At 45.7% G+C, this 23,944-nt stretch overlaps 2 protein-coding genes across 2 annotated transcripts in view; one reads left to right on the forward strand and one right to left on the reverse strand.

The window, feature by feature from the left end:
- Positions 1 to 550: 550 nt before the first annotated feature.
- Mpp6 (M-phase phosphoprotein 6) lies at positions 551 to 10,567 on the reverse strand. Its single transcript, XM_077647147.1, has 5 exons — positions 10,171 to 10,567; positions 10,005 to 10,105; positions 9,334 to 9,424; positions 9,171 to 9,250; positions 551 to 799 (listed from the first exon to the last, which is right to left on the reverse strand). Exons 1-5 carry the CDS (start codon positions 10,222 to 10,224, stop codon positions 667 to 669), a joined length of 459 nt encoding a protein of 152 aa, XP_077503273.1. The 5' UTR covers positions 10,225 to 10,567; the 3' UTR covers positions 551 to 666.
- Positions 10,568 to 10,757: 190 nt separating this feature from the next.
- The window catches only part of LOC144114147 (putative ATP-dependent RNA helicase TDRD12), a 169,337-nt gene continuing 156,150 nt past the window's right edge, over positions 10,758 to 23,944 (forward strand). The window contains 2 exon segments of the mRNA XM_077647669.1: positions 10,758 to 10,850; positions 11,267 to 11,377. Coding sequence (XP_077503795.1) covers positions 11,318 to 11,377 — 60 coding nt within the window. The 5' untranslated portion in view covers positions 10,758 to 10,850; positions 11,267 to 11,317.

A 23,944-nucleotide genomic window follows, 5' to 3' on the forward strand; every position in this document is an offset into this window, starting at 1 on the left:
CTGTGCGATGCCAGTGCACGATAAAGATCCCCATGTGGTCGAAATTATCCCGGAGACCTCCACTACAGCGCCTCTTTCTTCTTTCACTCCCTCATTTATCCCTCCCTTTTAGGGCGCGGTTCCGGTTTCCACCGAGGTATGCGAGACAGTTACTGCGCCATTTCCTTTTCTCAAAAAACAACTTTGAATTTCTTTTTCACCCTACCCGCCGCGATGGCTCAGTGGTTAGGGCGCTCGGCTACTGAGCCAGAGTACCCGGGTTCAAACCCGAACGCGGCGGTCGCGTTTCTATGGAGGCGAAACGAAAAGGTGCTTGTGTGCTGTGTGATGTCAGTGAATGTTAGATATCCCCAGGTGGTAGAAATAATTCTGGAGCCCTCCACTATAGCACTTCTTTATCCCCTTTTTTCACTCCAACCTTCCTCCCTTCCCTAAGGCGCGGTTCGGCTGTCCACCGAGGTGCGAGACAATTACTGCGCCACTTCCTCAAAAAACCAGTCTTCCACAGGCAATGGGCCACCCTTGCACATGAAAATCTCCCAAACCACAATTATGCTATAAATATGCAGTATTTTATTCAATGAAATGAAGATTAGTAGTGCCTCTGATAAAGTCTCAATGGTACAATGCAATAACATCAGTTCCATTACACAAGGCCTTGTCTGCTCACTCATCTGATGGCTTCTGAAACTTGCGGCGTTTATGCACTTTTCTCTTGTTGGCCCCCTCTTCAAAGGAGTGGGTGGACTGTTTCCTTTTGTCAAACTTTTTGGCAATAGTGCCAACGAGTGTGGAATACCTGGGTGGATAGAACATGACAACATTCAAGAACAAAAGACACCTCATATAGCAAAAAGGCTCAACAGAAAGTTGGCAGATGGCATAAGCTTTTTTATCACGACACGGACAACTTATAGGGAATTCCAAAGCCAGATTTAGTGTGCTTATAGCACAGCTTACTTTGGCTGGAACACAGGTGTTCTAGGTACTGTAAACTCATCAGCTTTTTGACACTCCCTGGAAAGTACTACATGGATATGCAACCCAGCTGATCAGATAAAGGTTCTAACAAAACATTTACAGTAAACTCCTAAAGGTCAATAGAAAAGCACAATTACTTTTGTGAAAATTTGTAGGTCTGTCAACACCTTTCTTGTCCCTGCAAATTTTAATGCCTATAGTTGGATACAACTTCTGTCTGCAGTGAAGCTCCACCCACATTTAGGGCTGCTGCCTCAGAATTCTTCCACAACAAAAAAAGTAGTCCATTGATAAAACTTTTATTATCTGAACAAGCAGCTAATCAATACAAAAAAATTATAAGCTCTAGAATTTTGATACCTGGTTTGTTTAATCAATCAAACATTAAAAAGGTGATATCATTTAATGTTGTGATTGTCTAGAGGAGTAATACAGGATGCCGCAGACCGTGGCCCAGTGTCATGTATTGCTGTTTTTTTAAAGTTGTATCTTACTATAAACAGGGTCATCATCTGTTCATACCACGGAAATCAGTACAAAATGATGGAAACTTTAGAGAAATCTGAATTAGGGCTTTTATTTAGTGAAGACATGTCACCTGTGGTGACAGGGTGTCAAAGGCTCCTGCAAATGTCTGCAGAGTTCCAAGAAATTGGCTACAGTGGTGGTTGCTCCCACATTTAAAATTACAGTGGGAGCCGTTTATGGGAGGCCAAATGTGGGCGGCGACCAAGCGTGTCGACATGCACATAGCTTCGCGCTGCATTGAGGGTTGGCGCTCCTGTGCCACAATTCTTTTTCGGTAAGGTCATAATTCAATGACAGTCTGTTGCAAATGGCTAGACTACCAATCATCACCATCATCGGATACGGTAGCTGGCGGAGCACAGATTACAGGTCCGCTTGATTCGCCTGCACTACATGAACTGGTTCTCTCGGTACTGCACTCTGCCAAATGTTTCAGGGGTGAAATATGGCGCCCTCTGCACGACAACATTCATTTCAAAAAAGTGCAGACGTAGTTCAGCGAAACTCCACACGTCTTCGACTGCCAGCGCAGACTTCGTGTGGCAGCAAACTGCATCATCAGCAGACAATGGACTTGCTGAATGCAAGTATGCACGGATGGCACCGACACATCGAAGTGATCACCCAGTGAATACAAGCTGCACTGGGTCCCAACAAGGTAGCAGACAACGACAAAGCATGTCTTCTAATCCATCTATATTCTCTTGTATAGTTTGAGTGGATCTCTGGGTATTCTATTACGTAGTGACCATGTACTGCTCTATTAATGCTTAGGAATTCTGTTGTTTTTTGTAACAACGCACTGAGTAGTAATTTGTCCCTTGTTTACTGCAATTCCCATTGATATTGTAAACCCCCTTACACAATGGCCTCCGGGGCATGTAAGGATCAATAAATAGCTGTGGACGGCCTCCCACGGCATGTGGGAAGAATGATGACACTTGAAAGGAAGCGACAAGAGTGTCGATCAAGCCACGTGAAAAGCGGAAAAGAAGCTTGAAATCAAGATTTCTCTTCACCTCTATGACCACTGGCAGTAATCCAGTTATTCTTTTTTCCTTTTCTACACAGCAGTGACGAAACATGCATACAGCAAATGAGCTATGCTCTGAAATCCATGACAGCGCACCAGACAAAGAAGGTTTGCACGACTTCTGCACACTGGCGTTCATTTCTGCTCGGCACCAGTGTCGCACTATGCCTGTACTATTGAACTGGCAATGCATGAGTGGGGCCCTTTTTTTGCACTGTCATGAACTATTAGGTCCTGCACTTCCTGCACCAGTTCGGGCAGTGAAGCACTCTTGCACTCAACTTGTCAGTGCAGCTAGCACCACCTGCACTTTGGCACTACATCTGACGTCGTGCAGCACGAGTTCTTCTGGATGCCGAGATCAAAGGTCGAGCCTAGCACTAATTCACCACATTGTAGCCTTGATTAAAGCGGTTAACCACCTGAACTTTTCACCAGACTTACTGTAAAGAAAACAAGCAAAAGTGATTCAAGCATTTTTTTTACCCTACTTTTCCTCGACACCTTTCCCCATAACTTGGACATCATGTGCACCATGCATATCCACGCTTGCCTAGTGTTATGCATCACTACAGGGATCTTACATTGGCATCACTGTATTTATGATGCATGTCGCGAAGAAACTAAGTAAATATATGTGCTGCTAAGCCATTGGCACACAAAATCGGCACTGTATTTCAAATGCAATGTAACCAAGACAGCATAGGTATTGAATAAGATAAATTTTTGTGACCCCTATTAAGTTCCATGGTAGTAATATATTAAGCTCTATAACATCATTCGAACGCCCGCACCTTTTAGCTGCAACAATCGGAATTAACACGCGTCTATAGTCATTGTTCCTATAGCCACTGCCTCATTTTGTGTTATGAGTTCTTAATATTTCATCTGTTTAGTTAGCCTCAATATTGAGTAATCAGATGTGCTGCATGCACCATTGCTGTTTTTACTGTAGTAGGACATTGCCTATCACATGCATGCTTCAACTATGAGCACAGCCAAAATGTGCAAAGTACTTTTTCTCAAGCGCAAGTGTGTTCTCGGCAAAAAAACATTGTAGTGCTGCTTTGCGACCAAGTGGCCTGGTATGAAGTATGAAGCATGCATGTCCCCTCAACCTTCAGACATTGCAGGCAACTGGCTTTCATCACTGTGCCAAAATTTATTTATTTTAATTTTTTTTGCAGGCACCCGTTGACTAAATTTTTTGCTGCAAAGTATGTTGTCACTCCTTAAGGTGATGTGACCATGAAGTTTACAGGCTCTGCAGTACGCATGATTCAAATCTACTAAAAGTTCAGAAAAATTATATGATTTGGTTATTTCAAGGTTCTTCTAATCAATGCATGTTTGACAGGCATGATGTGTACACATGCCGAAAACATGCTTCGGGTATGCAATGTGGATTGCGATCGCTAAACAAAACACTTATTTGCAGGGTAAATGATCTGAACTCGACGTTCTTGTATGCATAATATGGCACGGAATAAAAATGCTGTGATTCCCAAAATTGACCATTTTGCTCCGAGTAGGAAAGATGCGGTTGCAGCAGTGTGCTTATTCCGGCCGTGCGGCTTACCATGCCACTACCGTCGCGTTGCATCACCACGCTCTGGAGCCACGTTTCTGCTGCTGCTTTTCACACATACCCATTATAGCCACCCTAGCAGCGGTATAATATACCAGTGGTACCGGTAGCACCATCTGCACACACTGGAGGAATAAGCGCTCTGCCGTTTGCTACAAGCGGTTGGTTTGAAAGTGCTTTCTTGACTACTGTATCAAAATTGGGCACACAAAATAATGTTTGCACGTGACGGCCCCCATCCCTGCAACTTGTGCTTCTCCGCAGCCTTCCTGCACGGTAGAGTGCTCATTCGTCTGGAGGGCGGGTGATAGTGCCTGCAGCGCGAGGGGTGCCGAGTGGCCACCTGTCCCTCTCTGGACAGGCAGGGACACTATTTTTTGTTCTTTTTATGGTCCCACAATAATTTTTTTACTCTCAGAGGCATATTCTGAACGCGCTACGGAGAGACGCGGTCGCATCAAAGTCACTTGGCAGCCTTTGCAAATATGACGTGCGCTCTAAAATGTCGCAGATCTCAGCACTCCGCTTTGTCTGCGATTCATTTTATTGATGCCCCAAGCAGCAGAGAGTCTGAAGATACTGCATTTTCATCAGGATTTAGTTCTTACATCAGCAACGACGAAAACCAGCCTGACGGAAACACAGGCGGCTGCGCTCCAGTGGCCAACTATAGAGTTTCCAGTAATTTTGTAGCAAGAATGCTATTCAAGGTAGAAGCTTATTTTTTTCACAGATAGTGGCCAATAAAATACCAAACATGCTACATATTTCAGAAAATTCTGAACATTTTTTTTCTTTCTAGATAAGAGTGTTTTCAAAAGTTTTGTACAATGTTTACCTAAAATCTTGTTTTTGGCAACTAAAATTTCTGTTGCAACTCGCAATTTGTTATTAAATTTTATATGCCAAAAAGCACATTTATTTAGCTTTGTTTTTGTGCATTGTATTAAATTTTGAATGCAATAGTTCTTGAAGAAGAAAAAGAGTACTAAAACCTACTAAAATGGTCACTGTCCCCACGGTAAGGAAAGAGTTAAAGTTGTCAATTCGGAAGTAGCAAATAAACATTTTTTTTAAGTTGAGCTGCAGGCTGGCGTCCGTAAGGCAGGTCAAGACGTGCTTCAGCCGGGAGAAATGAGTTTCAAAGGCGTGCAAAAAAATCGCAACGTTGCCCAGGTAGCAGAGGCATGCCTTCCACTTCTGGCCATGCAGAATTGTGACCATCGTGCGCTTGAAAGTAGCAGGGGGCATTATAGAGGCCAAAAAGCATGACGGTAAATGGTAAATTCGTACAGGCCGTCAGGGGTCACAAATGCGGTTTCAGGGCAATTTTCAGCTGCCATGGGGACCTGCCAGTACCCAGAACGCAACTCGAGCGAAGAGGAGAGTTCCATTCCTTGCAGGCAGTCTAAAGCAATTAATACAGGGGAGAGGATAGATGCCTTTTTGCGTGATGTTATTAAGGTAGCAGTTATCAGCGCAGAAATGAATGCAGCCGTCTTTCTTCATAGGTACCACGGGTGAGGTCCATGCGCTGGTAGAGGCATGAATCAAGCGCTCTGAAGCATGGTGTAAACCTGTTCCTCAAATACTTTGTGCTCAGTGGCAGAGACACGATATGACCGCTGATGCAGAAGGGCATGGCCACCCCATGTGGTGGGCGACAGTTGACATGTGGCTAAAGTGGGTAGGTGAGAATCGAAGAGGGAATGAAATTGATGAAGCAGCGCAAGAAGTTGAGTGCGGTGAGGTGCAGGGAGAGTGGCAACAATAGAGCGAAGGGAAATGTCCGTAAGCAAAGTGTCGAGCGCTGGAACAGACGGGCTGAGGGCATCTACGTCGAGGGACGGCGAATCGTCATTCTCATCACGATGAATGGAATCAATGAGCTGGATGGTGCAGAGGCACTCAAAGCGGCACACAGCTGGAGGATATGCAAACAAATTGGACATGAACAATACAGTAAGGCCAGCTGAGGGTGAATACAGCTTAAGGCAGGGGTAGGTACTTCCAGCGGCGACATATAGGTGATGGTGTACAAAATACATTACCGTCACAAAGAGACAAGTGATGGGCAAGAACAGAAGAGCACACAGGCAGGTCAGTGTCTTCGATAATGATAGCTTTGGGAGAAGCAGCACAAGGGGCAGTGGCCGACAAGGAATCATTGAGCACAAAAAACTTCAGTTCAGCATGAACACAATCAATGATTGTGATGGCACGACAGGAAGTCCCAACCCAAGATGATGTCATAGGAAGAGGTGGGCAAAATTGCGTAAAGAACGTCCTGAATGCAGTGCACGTTACTAATGGCTCAACAGGCTGCGCACTTGCCGTGGGCAGCCAGAATCCAGAAAGTGGTGGTGGTGTTACTTTTCGCAAGGAGTGGCAAAAGGTTGCGGCCATTGCAGATACTGCAGCACTGGTGTCGACGAGCTGCAGAACAGAAACACCCTCTACAGAAACTTCAATCAGATTTTCTGGAGAGAAATGAGGTCTTTGGCATTTCACTGGCCAGCAGTTCTTGCCTCAGGAACTGAGGCATCTAGTTTTCCTCTGGCAGAAGGGAGGGGCGCCGGCGCACGGGAGAAAGGGAGCAGTGACATGGAAAAGGTGTGTGCCGAGTGGAGAAGCTGGAGCGATCAGATGAAAGAGGACAACTCTGCAGCGACTTGGCTGGCACTGAGTATTCATTTTGAGGAGGCCAGTAGCCAGCAACTCAGGGAGACGGTGAGGAGACTGGCCCACGACGACAGCAATGCCCGGTCATGGGACCAGGCAATCCGCAACAGTAACAGATGGAGCAATTGTCACTTGTGTGCTAGAGATTGCTGAATTGTGAAAGCGGTCAGAAAAAAGGTATTGTCGCTTGAAGGACCTCAGACACAGGCGCTTGAGGCCCAGCAGTAGCTAGGTGGCCTCAGCCGTGGGACAGCATCAGCGTAGGTCAGTGGTGCAGCGAAAGGTGTGGGCTGATGTACTGGTGCGGGCGGAAGAACCAGTGCAAGGGCGTCAGCCACTCGTTCGGTGATGACATGGTGATGGTCAAGCACAAGGCATGGAGACAGCCCGGGGTCGGGCGGCACAAGCAGGAGTTGATAAGCAACTTCCTCATGTAGAAAGCCTTTGATTTGTTGCAATAGCACCGAGTGGTCAGATGCAGATGGCAGGCCGGCAATCGACTCGACAGGCGCAGTGTGCTGGCATGTGAGGAGCCTCCATTTGCACAGCTAGTCAAGGGCTGGCAGAGACTGAAAACAGTGCAGAGATCTCGCAGCAGCAGCATGTGCCAATGCGTCATCCTCGATTTCTTTCAAAATACCTATGCTTTACCTTGTCAGCTTCGGACATCTGGGCACTGACACGCGAGCACATGTTGACCATACCTTCGATGTAGCTTGTAATGGTCTCGCCCAACTGCTTCGAACTTTTGCACAATCGCTGTTCGGTGATAGCTTTTTCACAGCAGAATGACCAAACATTTTGAATAGGTTAGTCTTGAAAGTAGCCCATGTGAAGAGGTCTGCTTCGTTCCCATGAAGCAGACTTCTTTACAATACCAGATGTTGGCAACGCTGGTCAAACAGATGACGTTGTTCAAGTTCGTAGCGCCATCCCACTTGTTATCGGTGCTAACCTACTCGTATGATGCGAGCCATTCTTCAGCATCATGGCTCTCAGTCCCGCTGAAAAGGGCAGGGTCCCACTGGCAGGGGGAGCTAGAACAGAGGACTGCTGGGCAACATTGCATGGCTTCGTGATTGGCACCTTCGGACATGCCAAGGACCAGCAGCGTGTGGCTGCAGAGTTCCAGGGCGGTACAAGGATGTCGAACTGCATCTCCATCAAGTGTAACAGGGGTTTATTTGCAGACACTTAGGTCAACGGTAGCAATGCTGAAAGAGAGTCTGTGGTCGGTCAGGCTGAGTAGGCTCTCACTATGAGTGATGGCACTGCGGCTAGGGGATGCCCATCTTCTTTTTCAAAATAGGTATAGCAGGCTGCCACCAGATATTGTTTTTCTTCTAATTTATTATAATTATTCAGACTTGCACATCTCCAAAACTTGACTGCACTATTTTTCAGAAAAAGTAAGCCCCTTGACACATGTGTTACTGATAATGACTTAACACGGTAAACAGCAACAAAAAAATTACAACACCAGTGGACTATTAATGATATAGTTTTTGAGAAGCATAGTAATTCAACCAGACAGCAGGTTAAGGTATGTGGGGTTTAATGTCCTGAAGCTACACACAGGCTATGAGAGATGGCGTAGCAGAGAGCTTTGGATCAACCTTGACCATATGAACAGTACATAAGCACTGCTGTATTCGGCTTCCACAGCGGCTAGGATTCTATCTCGTGAACTCAAGCTCAGCAGGCCACTACTCCGGGCACCAGACAACAGATATGGTGCCATTTTAGAAAGCTTTAAAGGGTATCCAGTGCTTGGCAACAGCACCAAACACTGTGTGCAGGTAACACGTGCCAGTGACAGAACATGTGATTGGTCATTGGTGGCCTTTTCCTTAATGTGTACATAATTTTAAACTTTAAACAAAAAATGCAGGTTTATAACTGATATACAACACGTCTGATACATGACAATACATAAAGCGACCTCTAAATGCATTAAATATATGCATTGAGTACAACGTGCTGAGGTCACTTAGAGGCTTACGTCTTTCGGCTAATGAGCCCAAGGCCACGAGATTGAATCCCGGCAGTGGCTGCATCCTGATGGAGGTAAAATGCAAAAACTCCAGTGTGCTGTGCGATATCGGTGCACATTAAAGAACCCAAGATGGTCAAAATTAATCCAGAACCCTCCACTACAGTATCTCTCATAACCCATGTGCAGCTTTGGGATGTTAAAACACCACAAACCAACCAATCAACCAACCAGCCTCTAGTACAACCACAGGGTCAAAATGCAAATCAGAGAAAGGTGCTGAATATTCTGACATTGTGACAGAAGACAATTTTCCAATAAAAGTAACACTTGATGCAAGACATATTTACTGAAAGATGCTTTACCTTTTGGCCATTTCTTCATCTGGAATGCCAGGCATATTGGCCAGTTTTGCCTCTGTTTCACCACCCTGTTGCATCAACCTCTGAAACAACAATGGTGGCATACTGCATTGTTCAATGCTCCATTTACAAGAATGCAAAAGAAAGGTAACCTTGCACAGCTCACCTCGATCTCAGGATTGCGGCCTTTGAAGGACATTCTAGGAGTGAGAAGACCCAAGCACAGTGCATAGCTTTCCTTAATAACATAACGAGACCTGAAAGCAGGCATGCAAACACAGGAAACAAGTACACATTAAAGTGTGGACACGTGTTTTGTCAACACAAAATTTCAATAAATGACAACCACATGTTCAGACTGTAATAGGAAGACTTGTAGCCGCAGCACAATCATGCATCATTAACGCGCAATAAGTGCCATAATGAGAGCAGTTATCGCAAAGAGGCTCCATTAAAAAAAGATAATGCTAAATTGTCAGTATTCTTTTACCAATTAGTTTCACCAGTGTTTCACATCACGTACGATCCCATAATTATTTTGCAAAACCACAACAGTGTCACAAATTACACAAGCACAGTACAAATATACAACAGCTAATCTGCGCATAGCGTTTTACTAGACGAACGGAAGAATGCACAACGTAAGGTAAAACAACAAAACTAATTTGCAAGTAGCAACATGTGCAAATTTATCAAACTGTTGCAACACGTAAGACCACTGCGACCATGAACAATACGTACACAGGTAAAGACATTTTAAGCGGACGTCCAATGGAAAATCGCAAGTAGCGAGCGCTGCCCAAGTTCATGCTAATTCGGCATATCGGCTCAACGTACCCCTCTTTTTTTATACAGTCCATTGCATCGCTGTTGAATAACGAACGATGCTCCTCTTCCTCCTCATCTTTTTGTGCCTTCTCCTTGCTTTTTTTCATGAACTGAAAGAAGTTTGATGATTAACAAAACGAACGTCGATATGAAACGCGGCCTCGCACACACTTACCTTCATGTCGAGAAGGTGTCTTGAAAGTTTCGTTTTAGATATGTCTCTTGCCATGTTTTTGCGATGACTTCACGGCAGCCTAACTCACTCTGCTTAAAGCGTCAAACGTGGATGTCAAAAGTGAAAAACCATTAGTTACGGCAAATGCTAGCAGACAACGATGCGAGGACAATGCATGCACGCGCGGAGTTAATGGACTTTGGATTTGACTCTCCTTGACCCTTAGTGTTCCTTCCTTAGATTTGTGCACAGCGCACGAGTTACAGCAAACTGTGCACGATTTACAGCAACTTTTGGAAGCTGCGTTTGGGAGAAGAATGAACGCTATTTCCAGAATGTTTCCAGGAAAGCTCTGTGCTTTGGTCGGCTCGGTAGATGTCCGGGCTATCCGGGCTAGCCGGGCCGGGCGGCGAACACATGGACCGACGGACCCTCAGAGATCTTCTTTCCGAAATTTCTGAAATTTAAGCCCACCCAAACTTTTTATTCCTCTTATGGTTGAGGTGAAAACAAGTCTTGCGCCTACCATCATCTCTTCTTGTTTGTGCTATCATCATCAAAAAACTGCAGCACGTGACCTAATAAATATATAAAAAAACGTCATTTTGGGAACGTGCGTGTCTTCCCACGTGCTATGTGCGGCGCGTTCGCGCGCTGTCAAATTGTTCGGTAGAGTTACGGTAAGTCGTTTGCCAAACTGCTGATTCTTTTGAACCTGTAGACTTGACACTGAGAATTAAGCGTGTGGTTATTGACATTTACGCGCATAGTTCATGAGATTCGTTTTGTTTGAAGGCATGTTGGGTCGACTGCGTCCCCACAGGTGATCCTTGTGCTCGTTCACTGCAAAGGCTTCGCGAGGGACGCGTGGCACTTTGGTGCGCTGGCAGCTACTGCGATAAGCCGTTTTACAACCTGTTCAGTCACTCACTGAGCTCGTGCATATTTGTGCAGTATTTACGCCGTTGGTTCCAAAAATGTTTGTTGCTGTATCTTTTTAGGGTGCCTCGATGCAGCGTTCTTTAAGGCACCGTTGGCTGCGTCCCCACTGGTGATTCCAGTGCTTGTTCATGAGAAAGGGTTAATTTATTTGCAGCTAATTCCCCGCATTCACCTGTTGAGAGGCGCTACGGCACGTAGGTCTGCTATGGAGGCGTTTAGGAGTGAGGAAGGATGGAAATCAAGAGTGAATGTTGTCGTCTTGAAGGTAAGATCCTTTGATTATTCAGTGGTTGGTGTTTGGAGAACTATATACATCAGTTTTGCATTTTTTTGTTGTTGTCCGAGGTTGATGTTACGAGTTCGAATGATGTGTGCAGCATTCAGGATATGGAGTAATATGTTAGTTGTTGCTGAACGCTGCTTCAGTGGAACACTTGTCATCCCTGCGTTCCTTTCCATTCGGCCATTGCAGGATATGCAGTGAAGAATGAACAGGCTTTCTTAGTCAGCTAAAAGGCTGATTCGATTCTGCAGTCAGATTTTCTTGGGCAAAATTCTCCCGGTATCCGGCTCTGATTGGATACAGAACGTCGTGTGACATTTTCACATGAAAAAATCAGTGACTGATTTTTCTTACTCTCACGCATATAGTTCATGCTGTAATGGCAGTCTTTAGGCAGATGAAGTACTCCTAATTAAAGGTCCTTTCTGCATGCACCGCAGTGTTGGCTGCAAGCAAGGGACGTATCTGGGCGATGTTTTTAAAGTAGTCTTCTTGCATGTGAGCCAGATATCGCCCAGATTTCCAGCGCGATGAAATCGTGATGTCGTTTTTCAGCCTATTGAGCGTGAGCTAAGCGCAGCCCGCTGGGAGCAAACTCATGACAAATAATATTACTGAAGCGTAAGATGACTGCACTAGCGTGTACAGTATTTGGGAGCACCGCAGTGGTGCCTGTGCACCACTACAGAGCTGTCTAAGCAGAGTGTATAGGCAGTCCATTTTTTTTTATATGTCAACAGAGCTTAGCTTGTGTATTTTGTTATGCATGGCACAAAACGGTTGCTCATTGCTTCCACTTTTGGCTGTGTCGAGCTGTGTGGATTGAGATATTTTGTGGACTTCAAGTTGCTTGCTAACTGAGAGGGGCCAGAAAAAAATGCAAAGAAACTGCACTCAAGCTCGCGGTGCTCAGGCTGAATCATTGGCAAGTATTTCTTCTGGCTGTGGCCAAAGTGAACAGGGCCAGGAGAATTTGGGCCAAGAAGCTTTGCCGGCTGCCAGCAGAATAGGCACTGCGAAACTTATTAACTCTACTTGTTTTGGTAAGGCTTGGACGCAGTTTTTCTGGTGTGCAGCTCCTAATACATAGTCTGCATGTGATGTCACGTCAGCGAGGTTGCTACTACTGCGGTCATGTTTACAAACCACTTGGCTGCCGCGGGTGCTTGGAGACACAGATGAACAGAGGTGTTTAGAGCTGTAACCGGCTCCTCCACGCTTTTTGCATGGGCATAACTTCTCCGAATGTGCGGTCCTTTTATGAGGGTTACAAATCGCTACTGACCATATCAGTGCGTGTTTGGTGCGAGGAAAAGATTCTGCTGTGCTAGAGCATTGGCCCCTCGTGACTAGAAGCAGAAGAGTGTGGGCGTTAGCTGTTTTCAGGCATTACACGGTAACATTATGAGCTGCTTTGTGACCCTCAATTGAAGGTGCACAGTTTGCTATGATTCCACATTTTCTTTGTTAGTTGCTAGGTGAGAGCTTGCCAGCAATCCAGAAGAGTGCGGGGGGGGGCTAAAATCTGTACAGCATTTTGTAAACAAACACTGCGCAAAAGACTGGACACAGAAAAGAAGCACATGGGATGAATGCGCTTCTTTTCTGTGTTCCGTCTTTTGCAGTTTTTTTTTTTTTTGTTCACAGCTTGTCCGTAACACAGCTCAGGGAAAACAAAGTTCTAGTTTAGCTAGGGGTTAGCATGAAACTTTTTCCTTACTTTTAAGCTCTCTGTTCTAGGTGAACTTATCTCGAGGTGCTAATGTAGCATTGTCTGTATATATTATTTTCTTTTTTGCTGCTAAAACACGGAAACGTTGATTTCTGCTGTCAGCAGACTGGCGCATGGTTAAGGTGTCTGAATATGGAATGATGCATCAAAGCACACTATGCAAGGCTTAGTTGGTGTCCCTGCCGCTTCGGCCTCGGGATGCCGTTTCTGGGCCTCTGCTCGCTGCTTTTCGCTGTGTAGTATCTCGTTATGCACTGGTGTCATGTGAATCGGGATTCGGGAGACCAATCGGGATTTGTCTCCTTGAGCTACATGGGTGGTCACCATTTTAATGTATAGTCACATTAATTAGTGGCACTTCCCTTGTTTTGCCATTATCCCATATTTTACAGTCGAAATTGCGAATTTACCTGTTATGAAGTACACACCACATACTCAGCGATAGTGGTTCTCACGGTGTAAGTTGTCATGTTTAATGCGCGCGACAGGCAAGCTCTGTTGCTGTGTTCAGTGCAGCTTTGTTCACTCGCACAGGGAGGAAGTTTTTGTTCTTCGGGTGTTTCCTACCGCAGTTACCGCTACGCTTGGACCACCAAAATATTGCGCACAATGCCATAATAAAACAATGCAGAATGCATGCTGTGGGAGCTGTTAGTTCTTAAATATGGTGGAAGCATATCCCAGGATTCTGTTAAGAGATGTCAGTGCAAGCTGTCGATAGCTCACCCTAAGCTTTGCTTTTGCCTCATGATCGTTGTGGGAAGGGAGCGAGTAACCGTGTGCATTTATATTCTACTGTCAAGATTGTGCACTTCTTTAATATTGGCCAGCTTGCACATGAGTTGTGTGAAGGTTTTTTTTGTCAGTTAAGGAAGAACGCTATCAGTGGCCTGGCATGTTGCTCCCAAACCGTCGGGTGCATCGTTCAGACTGGTTCGAACTGGAACCGAATGTTGCTTCGGTTCAAACTGGTTCGAACTGGAATAGAATGTTGCTCGGGAGCCGTACCCAGAACTGAACCCGAGCAGAATGCGAAAAAAATCCGGCTCAGCACCCTTGGTTGCTGTTCTATGCTGCTGTTGCTATCCCTGTCAGTGCTGTTGCAGGTGAAATTTCTCAGTTCTGGTCAGAGTGTTCCCTCAACGATTGCTTTCCCAGCTTGTCAGTACTCAATCACTGGAGTTTGGCAACTTGAGCTGTCCAGTGTGGTGGTAGATGACCTGGTCGTAAGAGATAAAGCAACCACATTGCTGGTTGCTCTGATTGGTCAATTGTCTTCCTGTATTGGCGACAGGGATCATGTTCATGCAAACATCTTTTGGGGTCCATGCGGGTCCTTGAAAACACTTGGATTTTTAGTGTATTAAAGGATCTGTAATTTTTTATTAATGATAGATTTAATGTTGAGAGAGAGAACAACGGAGGAGTGGGTGAGGAAACAAATGTGAGTTCATGATATCCGAGCTAAATTCGAGGAGAAAAATATGAGCGTAAACAAAACATGTAATGCGAAGAGAGGTTAACCAATGGTCCCTTGGGAGTAACGGAATGGATTTCAAGAGAAGGCAAGTGTGTACCAGGTGGCAGCAAAGTGTCAGGTGGGCGGGTAATATTAAGAAGTTTTCAGTGATAAGGTGGTGGCAGCTAGCATATGGCAGGATTAGTGGGAGGGATGTAGAAGAGGCCTTTGTCGTTCATTTGACATAGTTTTTCTTGTGGAAGTCGTCCACAAGTCCATGTAAGTTGTTCAGATTGGTGATGATGAAAAACAGGAGCTGCGAAAGAAATTTCCAGCCACCGTTTCTATTTGTGTGTGAAAGTACGTCTCCTGGAGAATTCACTGCTGGATCCAAGCAAGGTGTTGATTCTGTGCCTCGTTACTGAATCCACCACTGAGTGACTAAACACTGGGAATGTATGCACATGGCATATATACATACTTTTTCACATGAATATTTGGGTTCTGTCATTTGTAGCCAGTGATTTTAAGCCATTTGTGAGACAATTCAGGAAACATTCCTTTAATGAATGGCTCATAGGGCACCCAGGTTTTGTCATCATTGTTGCTGTTGCCCTCTGAGCTACTTCCGCCGCTATCCAAATTGATCAGATAGTATAGCTGCGTTTCCGTTCTTGTGGTGCCACAACAGTAAGGATCCATACCAGCTCGCCCAAATCTCCACCCTAAAAGCAGTAATGTAAAGAAACTGCCAGGGTTATTCAGCGATTTTTCAAACTGTGCTAAAAACAGCAAACTTGGTTTGGCCAGTCTGGAAGTGGTGGTATCACATCCTTGGAAATTTTGGCGAAATCCACCTCTGTTCTTCGATTATGAACTCCTGAAAGGAAGTTCTTCGTGTTGTGAACTGTGTAGAGCTCAACTGTCGTTCATTCTGAGCCAAGGGCATGGTAGCGTGCTGCAGAGATTAAGCATGAATAAGCAATTTACTGTGGAAAATTCATGAGGAATTTCTCGCATATCACAACAGATTGTGTGTGGTGCTGTGGACAGAGCAGATGGCATCCTTTCCGCAGATCACAAAGGAATTGTGGGCATCCGTAGCCTTTGCAAGGCATCATTACTGTGCTTTTTTTGGAAGCTTGAAAGAAGCAAGTGGGTGAAAGTGCAAAAGCATAAGACATTCTTAGTGTTAATTTTGAGCTGGAAAAAAGAGGAAGCTGAGCTTTTGTGAAAGCTGCAACTGAAGAGCTAGTTATCTTGTGTGGTTTCCTTGGTAGAAGTGCCTTGTGCAATACAAGTTACTTGTGATATATTGGAAATATTGTTTTGGCAAGCCTCTGTGTTTGTTCATCCTTGAAAAAATGATTGGTGAGTCCTTGAAAGTCCTTGAAAACACTTGAATTTCAGAGCTTGGAACCAGCATGAATGTACCTTTGAAATTAAGCCGTCTGTAACTTCGCCTTTTGCTTTTCACATGAAGAGCATTTCACAATTCTAGTTTTGCCATCTTTTCCCCTGTTCTTGAAGCTCTGCAAAAGCTTGCCCTCAGGTACGAGGCACATACCATGCAACCTGATTTTGACAAAATGTAGAAAAGTTGTCGGTGCAAATTTTACATCCCAGAAAAGAGTGCTGAGATTTGATCACGCAGAAAAAAATGGCCAGGGCTGTTGGGGAGAGTATTATTGAACTTAGGCAGCAAGGATTTTGTCGATTTCGGAACAAGACTCAAGCAAAGGCATATGGATTGGAACTAAATGTTAAAGAGAAAGAAGCTGTTGCGCCAAGGCAAAGGGAAGAGTCCATGACAGTATGGCGACAGATCTGTACCTCACTCATTTTGTTTGGCCGAGGTAGGGTGGCTAAAACTGTTGATATGCAGAGCGCACACATTTCCATTGCCGAAAGTGACCCCTCTGCTGATGCTAGAGCTGCAGTTGTGCGGTCACGTTTGGTTGTGTGATTTGTGCATTTTGCTGTGGAGGGGAGCAAGAGAAGACTAGAGCACTAGTGATGTAAAAGCATAACGTGAAAATTGCACAAACCGTTGCAGAAATTGAAAATGTATAGCGTAGAATGTAGGAAGAAAAAGGTTAGAATGGCAAAGAAACAGAATAGTACTAAGTTCACGAATAAAACAGGCACCTCAATTAATTCCCTAAGCATGGTGGCACTTGCCACTGCCCCGGTTTGAAGTCTATGTTTGTAGGATATCTGTGTGGTACGTGGGCACAGAAATTGGTTTGTGGCGTAGTACACAGCGTGACCTGTGAAATGTTGCTGGCTGGTGGCATAATTTTAACTCTTTCACTGCTGGGATAAAATGACCAATTTTCAGTGTTTCAAAATAAAAATTGTTTGTTAAAGAAGTCTGCAATGCACTGCGCATTGTAACACATCAAACTGTAGCTAATTGTTTATATATCCAAACGAAAAAAAAAAATGCCAGTTGTGTGTGCAGAATATTTTAACTTTATTTATTAAATGTGCTGATAACAAAAAAGCATACAAGCAAAACAATATATAAGCTGCTGCACCGAGCTAGGAGTTGATTACAGAAAAAGAATTTAAACATGCAAACCATTGCACATGCTTTTACTTACCGTTCTTGTGATTTTCAGCTGCATACATAATACAGTACACGTTCTGTGGCCTTTCAAGTTGGGGCATATAACTGCTGTGCTGTTAGAGAAAGCAGTCGTGTGAGGACATGAAGGGTAGGTAGATATGGCATGGGCTGCACATTACACTTGTGCTGAGTTCTGTTCTTGTTGCTTTATATTAGAGCTTGCAGTTCCTCCTTTTCTCCGTTTTTTTTTTATCGGTGGGTAGCGAATGGCTTCTATTGGTGAAAGGGGGCCGTGGCCTTCCTTGACATCATCATAATCAAAAATTTGCTGGCGCATTTGGTAAAATATCTTGGCAGTATGCTGTGAAGCCCCTAATATCAAATGAAACTGCTCTCATCATTTATAATTCAAGCGCACTACATAAAATAAAATGTGAACAGTAAAACGAAATGCGTGCGAGAACGCACTGCTGTCCTGGGTCTCTGAAACAATCGCTCAATCTGAACTGAAATCCGACCATTCCACATGGTTGTCTAACTCACTACTGCTGCGCTTAAAAAAAAATAGGGCAGCATAAGAACGGACAAAATTGCTCAGTGTTGCCTTTCACCTTTGAGGAACGTGCTCCGAAACAGACGCCATGATAGCCGACTGGCCGACTGCGTCCAGCCAGTTTCATTTTTCACATTGCCTCCTTGCATTAGAGAATGAAAAAACAAAACTGCATTTAAGGCTGCATTTGCAACTCTCTCTGTCCGCAAATTCTGTTCGGTTTCCGTCTGCCCACCTAGACCCCTTGTGTAGGACCTGTATAAGTGCAAAAGGTGCTGCTGGAATGTGGTTGAAAAATGCTTGTTTCCTGTTTCTTGTAAGTGTTACTTCACAATACCATCGATTTGAGTGGGGCCAAATGTGCAGGTTTTTAAAATTACCACCTACAGTCGAACCCGGATATATCAAATTCTAAGGGTGGCAGTAAAACTTTATTGGATGCACTGGGGTGGGTTTTAGAGGAGAGTAGAGGTTTTCACTGCTCCCTTGCCTGGGTGGTAGTCCTTATTCCGGGACACCATTGGCGATAGCCGCTGCCCGCGCTTTTTGAAGCAGAGCCCTCTGGGACTGCAGGTCCAAGCAGTCGGACAAGGTCGCCTCTCAGCCCTCTTTCGTTAGCTTTATTTACTCTCTTTATTTCCAGATTTTTCTGGCAGGCCCTTACCATATGATATGCGTCTGCCCACATCTCACAAAACTTACAGTACCCCGAAAAAGGTGGGTCTACGTGTTTTAGAATTGCAGGGCTTAGAAACGACCCCGTTTGCAGCCTTCTTGGGTGTCGTTCCTCAGTTCTATCTAGGACCTTGGCGGGCTCTGGGAACGTCTGCCTACCGAGGTGCAGATATGTTGTAATCTCCGCATATGTGGTAAGCAGATTCAGTACAGAAGTCCCCACAGAGTCTGGGAATTCAGTGGAACTCTGGGGGACAGACGCTCGGGCGGCTGTGTGAGCAGCCTCGTTCCCTTCTATTCCCTGGTGTCTAGGCACCCATACCGATTGTTTTGTTCTCTGCCTTGAGCTATGTAGCGTGTTTGCTGAAATTTTGCTGGCAAGCGGCTCTATTCTTCCCCTTATATAATTTCGACAGGCGTGTTGAGAATCAGAAATTATGTGCGTGGTGTCAGAGTGAGTGGCTGCCAGCGCTATCGCCACTTCCTCGGCTAATGCAACTTTACTAGTTTTCACCGAGAGTCCACCCACCTGCTTTCCCTCATGTATGAGCGCGACAGTGCAGATGCCCTCTTGCGTAGGGCCTGCCACATCTTTAGAATGCGTGCCATTTTTGCTGCCGTAATATTTCTCTATAGCTCTAGCTCTGGCTTCTCTCCTACCTTGATTGTGCTCGGGATGCATGTTTTTTGGTATTAATTTAACTAGTAGTTTATCTCTCCTGTCCTTGGGAACGTCCCCTCTGTCTTCTGTTGTGGGTGTAAGCGCTATGTGTAGATCCTCGAGAACTTGTCTGCCAAGTTTGGTCCTTGATAACCGCATTATTTGGCTTGTTTGGTGAGCTTCAAGTAGTTCTTCCAGCAAGTTATCATTCCTAGGTGGAGAAGGCGATCAGTCGACGTCTTAGAGGGGAGCCCAATCGCCTTCTTGATGGCCGCTCAGGCTATTACGTCTAATTTCTTCTTGTCGCTCTGCCGCAGTTTGAGGTAGGGCACTGCATATGTTATTTTGCTAATGACGAAAGCCTGCACCAGGCGTAACGTCTCCTTTTCCATGAGTGCACCGTGCTTGCCAGATACCCTGCCAATCATCCTTCTGATTTGCTCGCACGTGGACTCTAGTTTGTTAACCACTATGGAATTATTACCTTTGTTGTTGATTTGTAGCCGTAACATGCGGATGCTTTCTACCTCCGAGACAGTTCCATCTATGTATATTGAATTCTGCTTGCCGATTTTTTTATCCCCCGTGATATGAAGGAGCTCTGATTTTGTGAGTGCGTACCCAAGGCCACACTTTTCAGCATACTTATGTACTGCTGACGCTGCCTCCTGTAAGGCGACCTCTATCTGTCCAATACTGCCACCCGACGACCACAGAGTGATGTCGTCGGCGTAGATGGCATCTCTCATGCCATCTATCGCGTTGAGCCTCCCAGGGAGGCCCATCATGGCTATTTGAAGAGCAGAGGCGACATTATTGCCCCTTGAGGCGTGCCTCGCATTACCATCTCTATGGGTCCAAATTTACTGTCGTCTATCCTGATGTATGCCTTCCGGTCCATAAGAAAGTCCTTGACGTACTGGTAAGTCCGCTTTCCACAGGGTGTGGTGTTGAGATTCTCTAGTATCTTACTGTGTTTAACATTGTCAAAGGCCCCCCTTCAAATCTAAAGCTGAGATAGCTCTGTCCCGTTGACTGCCGTAAAAGGGGCCTATGACTACCCTATTAAGTTGTAAAAGCACGTCTTGTGCTGACAAGCGTGCCTGGAAGCCGAACATAGTTGTGGAGAAAAGCTCCTGGTCCTCTATATACTTGGATAGTCATTTCCTGACCATCGTTTCCACAAGCTTTCCTGTGCACGATGTAAGGGAAATGGGTCCTAAATTGTCAGTGTTGATTTTATTAACCGGTTTGGGTATGAAACTCACTGTTGATGCTTTCCACTCTTCCGGTATTTGTTCCCCTTCCCATATCTTATTGATGAAGTCTGTAAGGTCCTCGATAGCTTGTTCATTGAGGTTTGTGAGCAAACTGACCCTTATGCGGTCATCTCCCGGTGCCGTGCCTCTTCATTCTGGCTAGCGCCGCTTTGACCTCCCATTTAGTGAATTTCGCATCCAGCTCCTCAATTTCTTCCCCGGCATATATCAGTGCGTCCTCGTGTTGGTCTACCAAGGTGCATATGTGCTTGTCTTCTAGCACACTAACGAGTGGTTCATTTGTACCTTGAAATTCGTGTAATGCTCGTCATAAGTTTCTACTGTTCTCCCCCCTCATTTGACTCTGTTCAATGAAGCACCTCAATAAGCTCCACATGCTCTTCGAGCCGAGAGTGCCGCTCATGGAGTTACATTTGGCTATCAAATTGCTTTTTGCGAAAGGCGTCGTGTATGCCTCAGCCTGCTTGCTGAGATCCGCTATCCTGAATTTCAATATGATTGTTTTTGTCTACGCCATCTCTTAGTGAGAGCCCTCTTGGCCTCCCACAGAGATGCAGGAGGTGGTTGTCCACCGTCGGTGTGTCCTCATCTGTTTGTACCGTGGTCGTATTTGTTCTCTGCTGTCTGAGTGCCTGAGCCCAACCTGGATACCTGAATAAGGTCTGAAATTTCCGAGTCCCTGAATTTGGTCCTGTCAGTGAGCCGCGCTTGACCCCTCTTTTTCCCGAGTTTGTTCGCCTCAATCGCTACCTTTAGGAGACAATGATCACTCCCTAGCGTCTCGTCAGTGTTTACCCATTCGTATCTTTTTGCGTTTCGCACTAGGGTGAGGTCCGGGCACGTGTCACAAGTCATGCTGTTTCCCATTCTGGTCGGATGGAGGGGATCAGTGAGAATGATGAAACCAATGTTAGTAATAGCCTCTGCTAATTTCCTGCCTTTAATGTCTTCCTTTGGTACCCCCACTGATAGCTGCAGGCCCCACCACTAGTAACAGTGCCCTACCAGCTATTCGAATGGCTTTGGGAAAGATCTCCGAGAAGGTGTCCTTACGTCTTTGCGGTCTACTATACATGTATAAAACAAAGGCTCCTGGCTGGAGACGCTTGTTTATAAGGATTTGCACGAATGTATGCTTGAATTTTTTTTCTAATTCTAAATATACACTGTTGGCCGTGCATTTTTTTTGCACGAGGATGCAGGTGGAGGGATATACTTGGTGGGTGTTATACGATCTAATTTTGACTTCTGTGCCAGCGTCTTGTATTGCAATGACTTCCGGCATCCTTTCTAAGGTTTCCAGATATTGATATACTGCATCTTTTTTCTTTTTAAAACCCCTGCAATCCATTGTATAATTTGTAGCCTGTACTTATATCGCCATTTCTGTTAGTTTTCCTCTAGCTTGGTATTCCGCTGGCGTACCGTATACTGTACCGGTCTGTCGCTTCTCTCCCCCAGCTTCCTGTTAATTTTGACCTCCCAGGCACTGAGCTGGGCCTATATCGGCTTTATCAGAGGTTTCATCATTCTTTCAATTATGTTTTGAAGAGTATTTCCTACTTTCTGAAGCAGTGTTGCTTCTAGCTTTTTCATTTCTTCTCGCACTATCTCCCTTACGTCCTGCTCCGTTAGGCGTTGATGCGCTCCGTATTGGTTGCGACTCGCCTCGTTCGATGCAGACATGGGTTCTTCGCCACTGATGTCGCTTTCCTCGTGCAAATAAGATTCCGACAAACTGCACTGAGTTCTTATGCCTCTAATTTCTTCCCTTAGTTAGTTGTTCAATTTCTTGTTTAAGTTTGATATTCTCTGCCTTGTACAGCCAACAAAGGAGGTGGGGAACTAGTGACACTTGCTCAACTGCTCACCTTGTTTTGAGTGCCAGCAGAAGGCGCAGCGTTCGCTTTGACATTTCCGCTGCCACGTCCCCCCTGGGCACCTCTGCCTCCTTCGCCTCCTCCGCTGCGTTGCTGCTGTTGTTGCTGCTGTTGTTGCTGCTGCACTCCCTTGGATTGGTCCTTCCTGGCTCCTCCTGAATTGTTGCCCCTTCTGCTGCAACTGCCACCAGTGGCCACCCCGTGGCTGCCAGGACTGCCGGGCTTGCGATGTCTGTATTTTCCGAAGCACTGCTCGTCGATCCCGTGAGTTGGGCTTCTCCGCAGATGAGGCAGATGGGTTCGCATTCGTGCTCGTCTCCCGATTTGTCTTCCCCACACGCTGAGCATCGCGTTCGGTCTGGATTGGGGCACACGTCCAATCGATGGGCGGCCGCCCCGCATTTCGTGCAGGCCGGGTTAGTCTTCCGGTAGTGTCTAACCAGTACAGCCTCGTTCCAGTAGATGTGGTAAGGCACGCGGTGCTCTTCGAAGGTTATCACCACCAGGTTTGTCTTTCCTAGCTTCCGTACGTTGATGATTTTTGCCTCGTCTGAGTAGATGACTTCCGAAATTTCTCTCTCGATCACCTCCGGATCCACTTGAATTACTCCGCGGCAGGAGTCCTCGATGGGCTTGAGGTATGCCTTGACTGCTCGCTTCTTGCCATCGAGTGCGAGTTCTCTCAAGGCGAGCACCTGCCTTATATGCTCAGGATTCCGCATGCCTACAATTATGATGTTTTGGTCCCAAGCAGGCCAAATAGATAGCTCATGCCTGGATAGTGGGATCCCCGTAGTTGCACTGAGGGCCTCCCCTATTTTGTTAGTTCTTTTGTGGGCAGCCAGATTGATCGTATCCTTTGGCTTGATGATGAATACAAAGGATCGGAAAATAGTTTGATATAGCGAAAATTCAATATACAGATACAGAGAGGCTTAAACCGCACTCGAGATCATGACAAATTGTGGCTTACCGATCGCAAGAGTCGTGTACCACAAAATTCTGGGCACGCAATGTGAAAGCACTTTATTTCACGGAAAAATATTGCTAATTTTAGACTATTTTTTGCCGCGAATAATGAAGTTAAAAACGCTAGTGTCGATCTTCTTGAGACTGTCCAGGTGTGACAGCTTGGTACCTTCCATTTCACTGCAACAGCGCCGAATGAGGCTGAATGCTGACGCCAGTTCAGCGGCTGTGCACATGCGCATCTCTTCTGGAACACAGTTGTCCTCGTCGCCGCTGTAATCGCCTTCTTGGGTGCCAGCTATTCCGGCCACAATGTCCTCATCAGCTAGGTCAGCTACAGCCTGAACTTCACTGCCAGCGTTGATGAAGTGCTCAACAGTAAATTCTGACGGGACGTCGCCGGGAAAATGGGAACAAGTCGTGAAACGTGTCCTCCAAGCATTCATCGTCGTCATCCAAAGCTTCAGGACATTCATCTCCAGCCACTTCAATGCCTGCCTTGTCCAAATAGTTGGCTACCGTGGCCTGTTTTATGTCGTTCCAAGCGCTGGTAATTATCTGGATGGCACCTAGCAGGTCAATCTTGAGATTAATTCCCATGCGGAGGTTTATGAGGAGCCGCTGAACAAGCTGCCTTCTGTAGCCTACCTTGAAAGCCTTTCCAATGCCCTGGTCCATGGGCTGCAGTCTCACTATGGTGTTTGGTGGGAGAAACTTGAGTTCAATGCTCTGCAGCTTGCAAGTCATTTGATGGGCCGAGCAGTTGTC

The sequence above is a fragment of the Amblyomma americanum genome, chromosome 1, assembly GCF_052857255.1.
Source record: "Amblyomma americanum isolate KBUSLIRL-KWMA chromosome 1, ASM5285725v1, whole genome shotgun sequence".
NCBI classification, from domain to species: domain Eukaryota; kingdom Metazoa; phylum Arthropoda; class Arachnida; order Ixodida; family Ixodidae; genus Amblyomma; species Amblyomma americanum.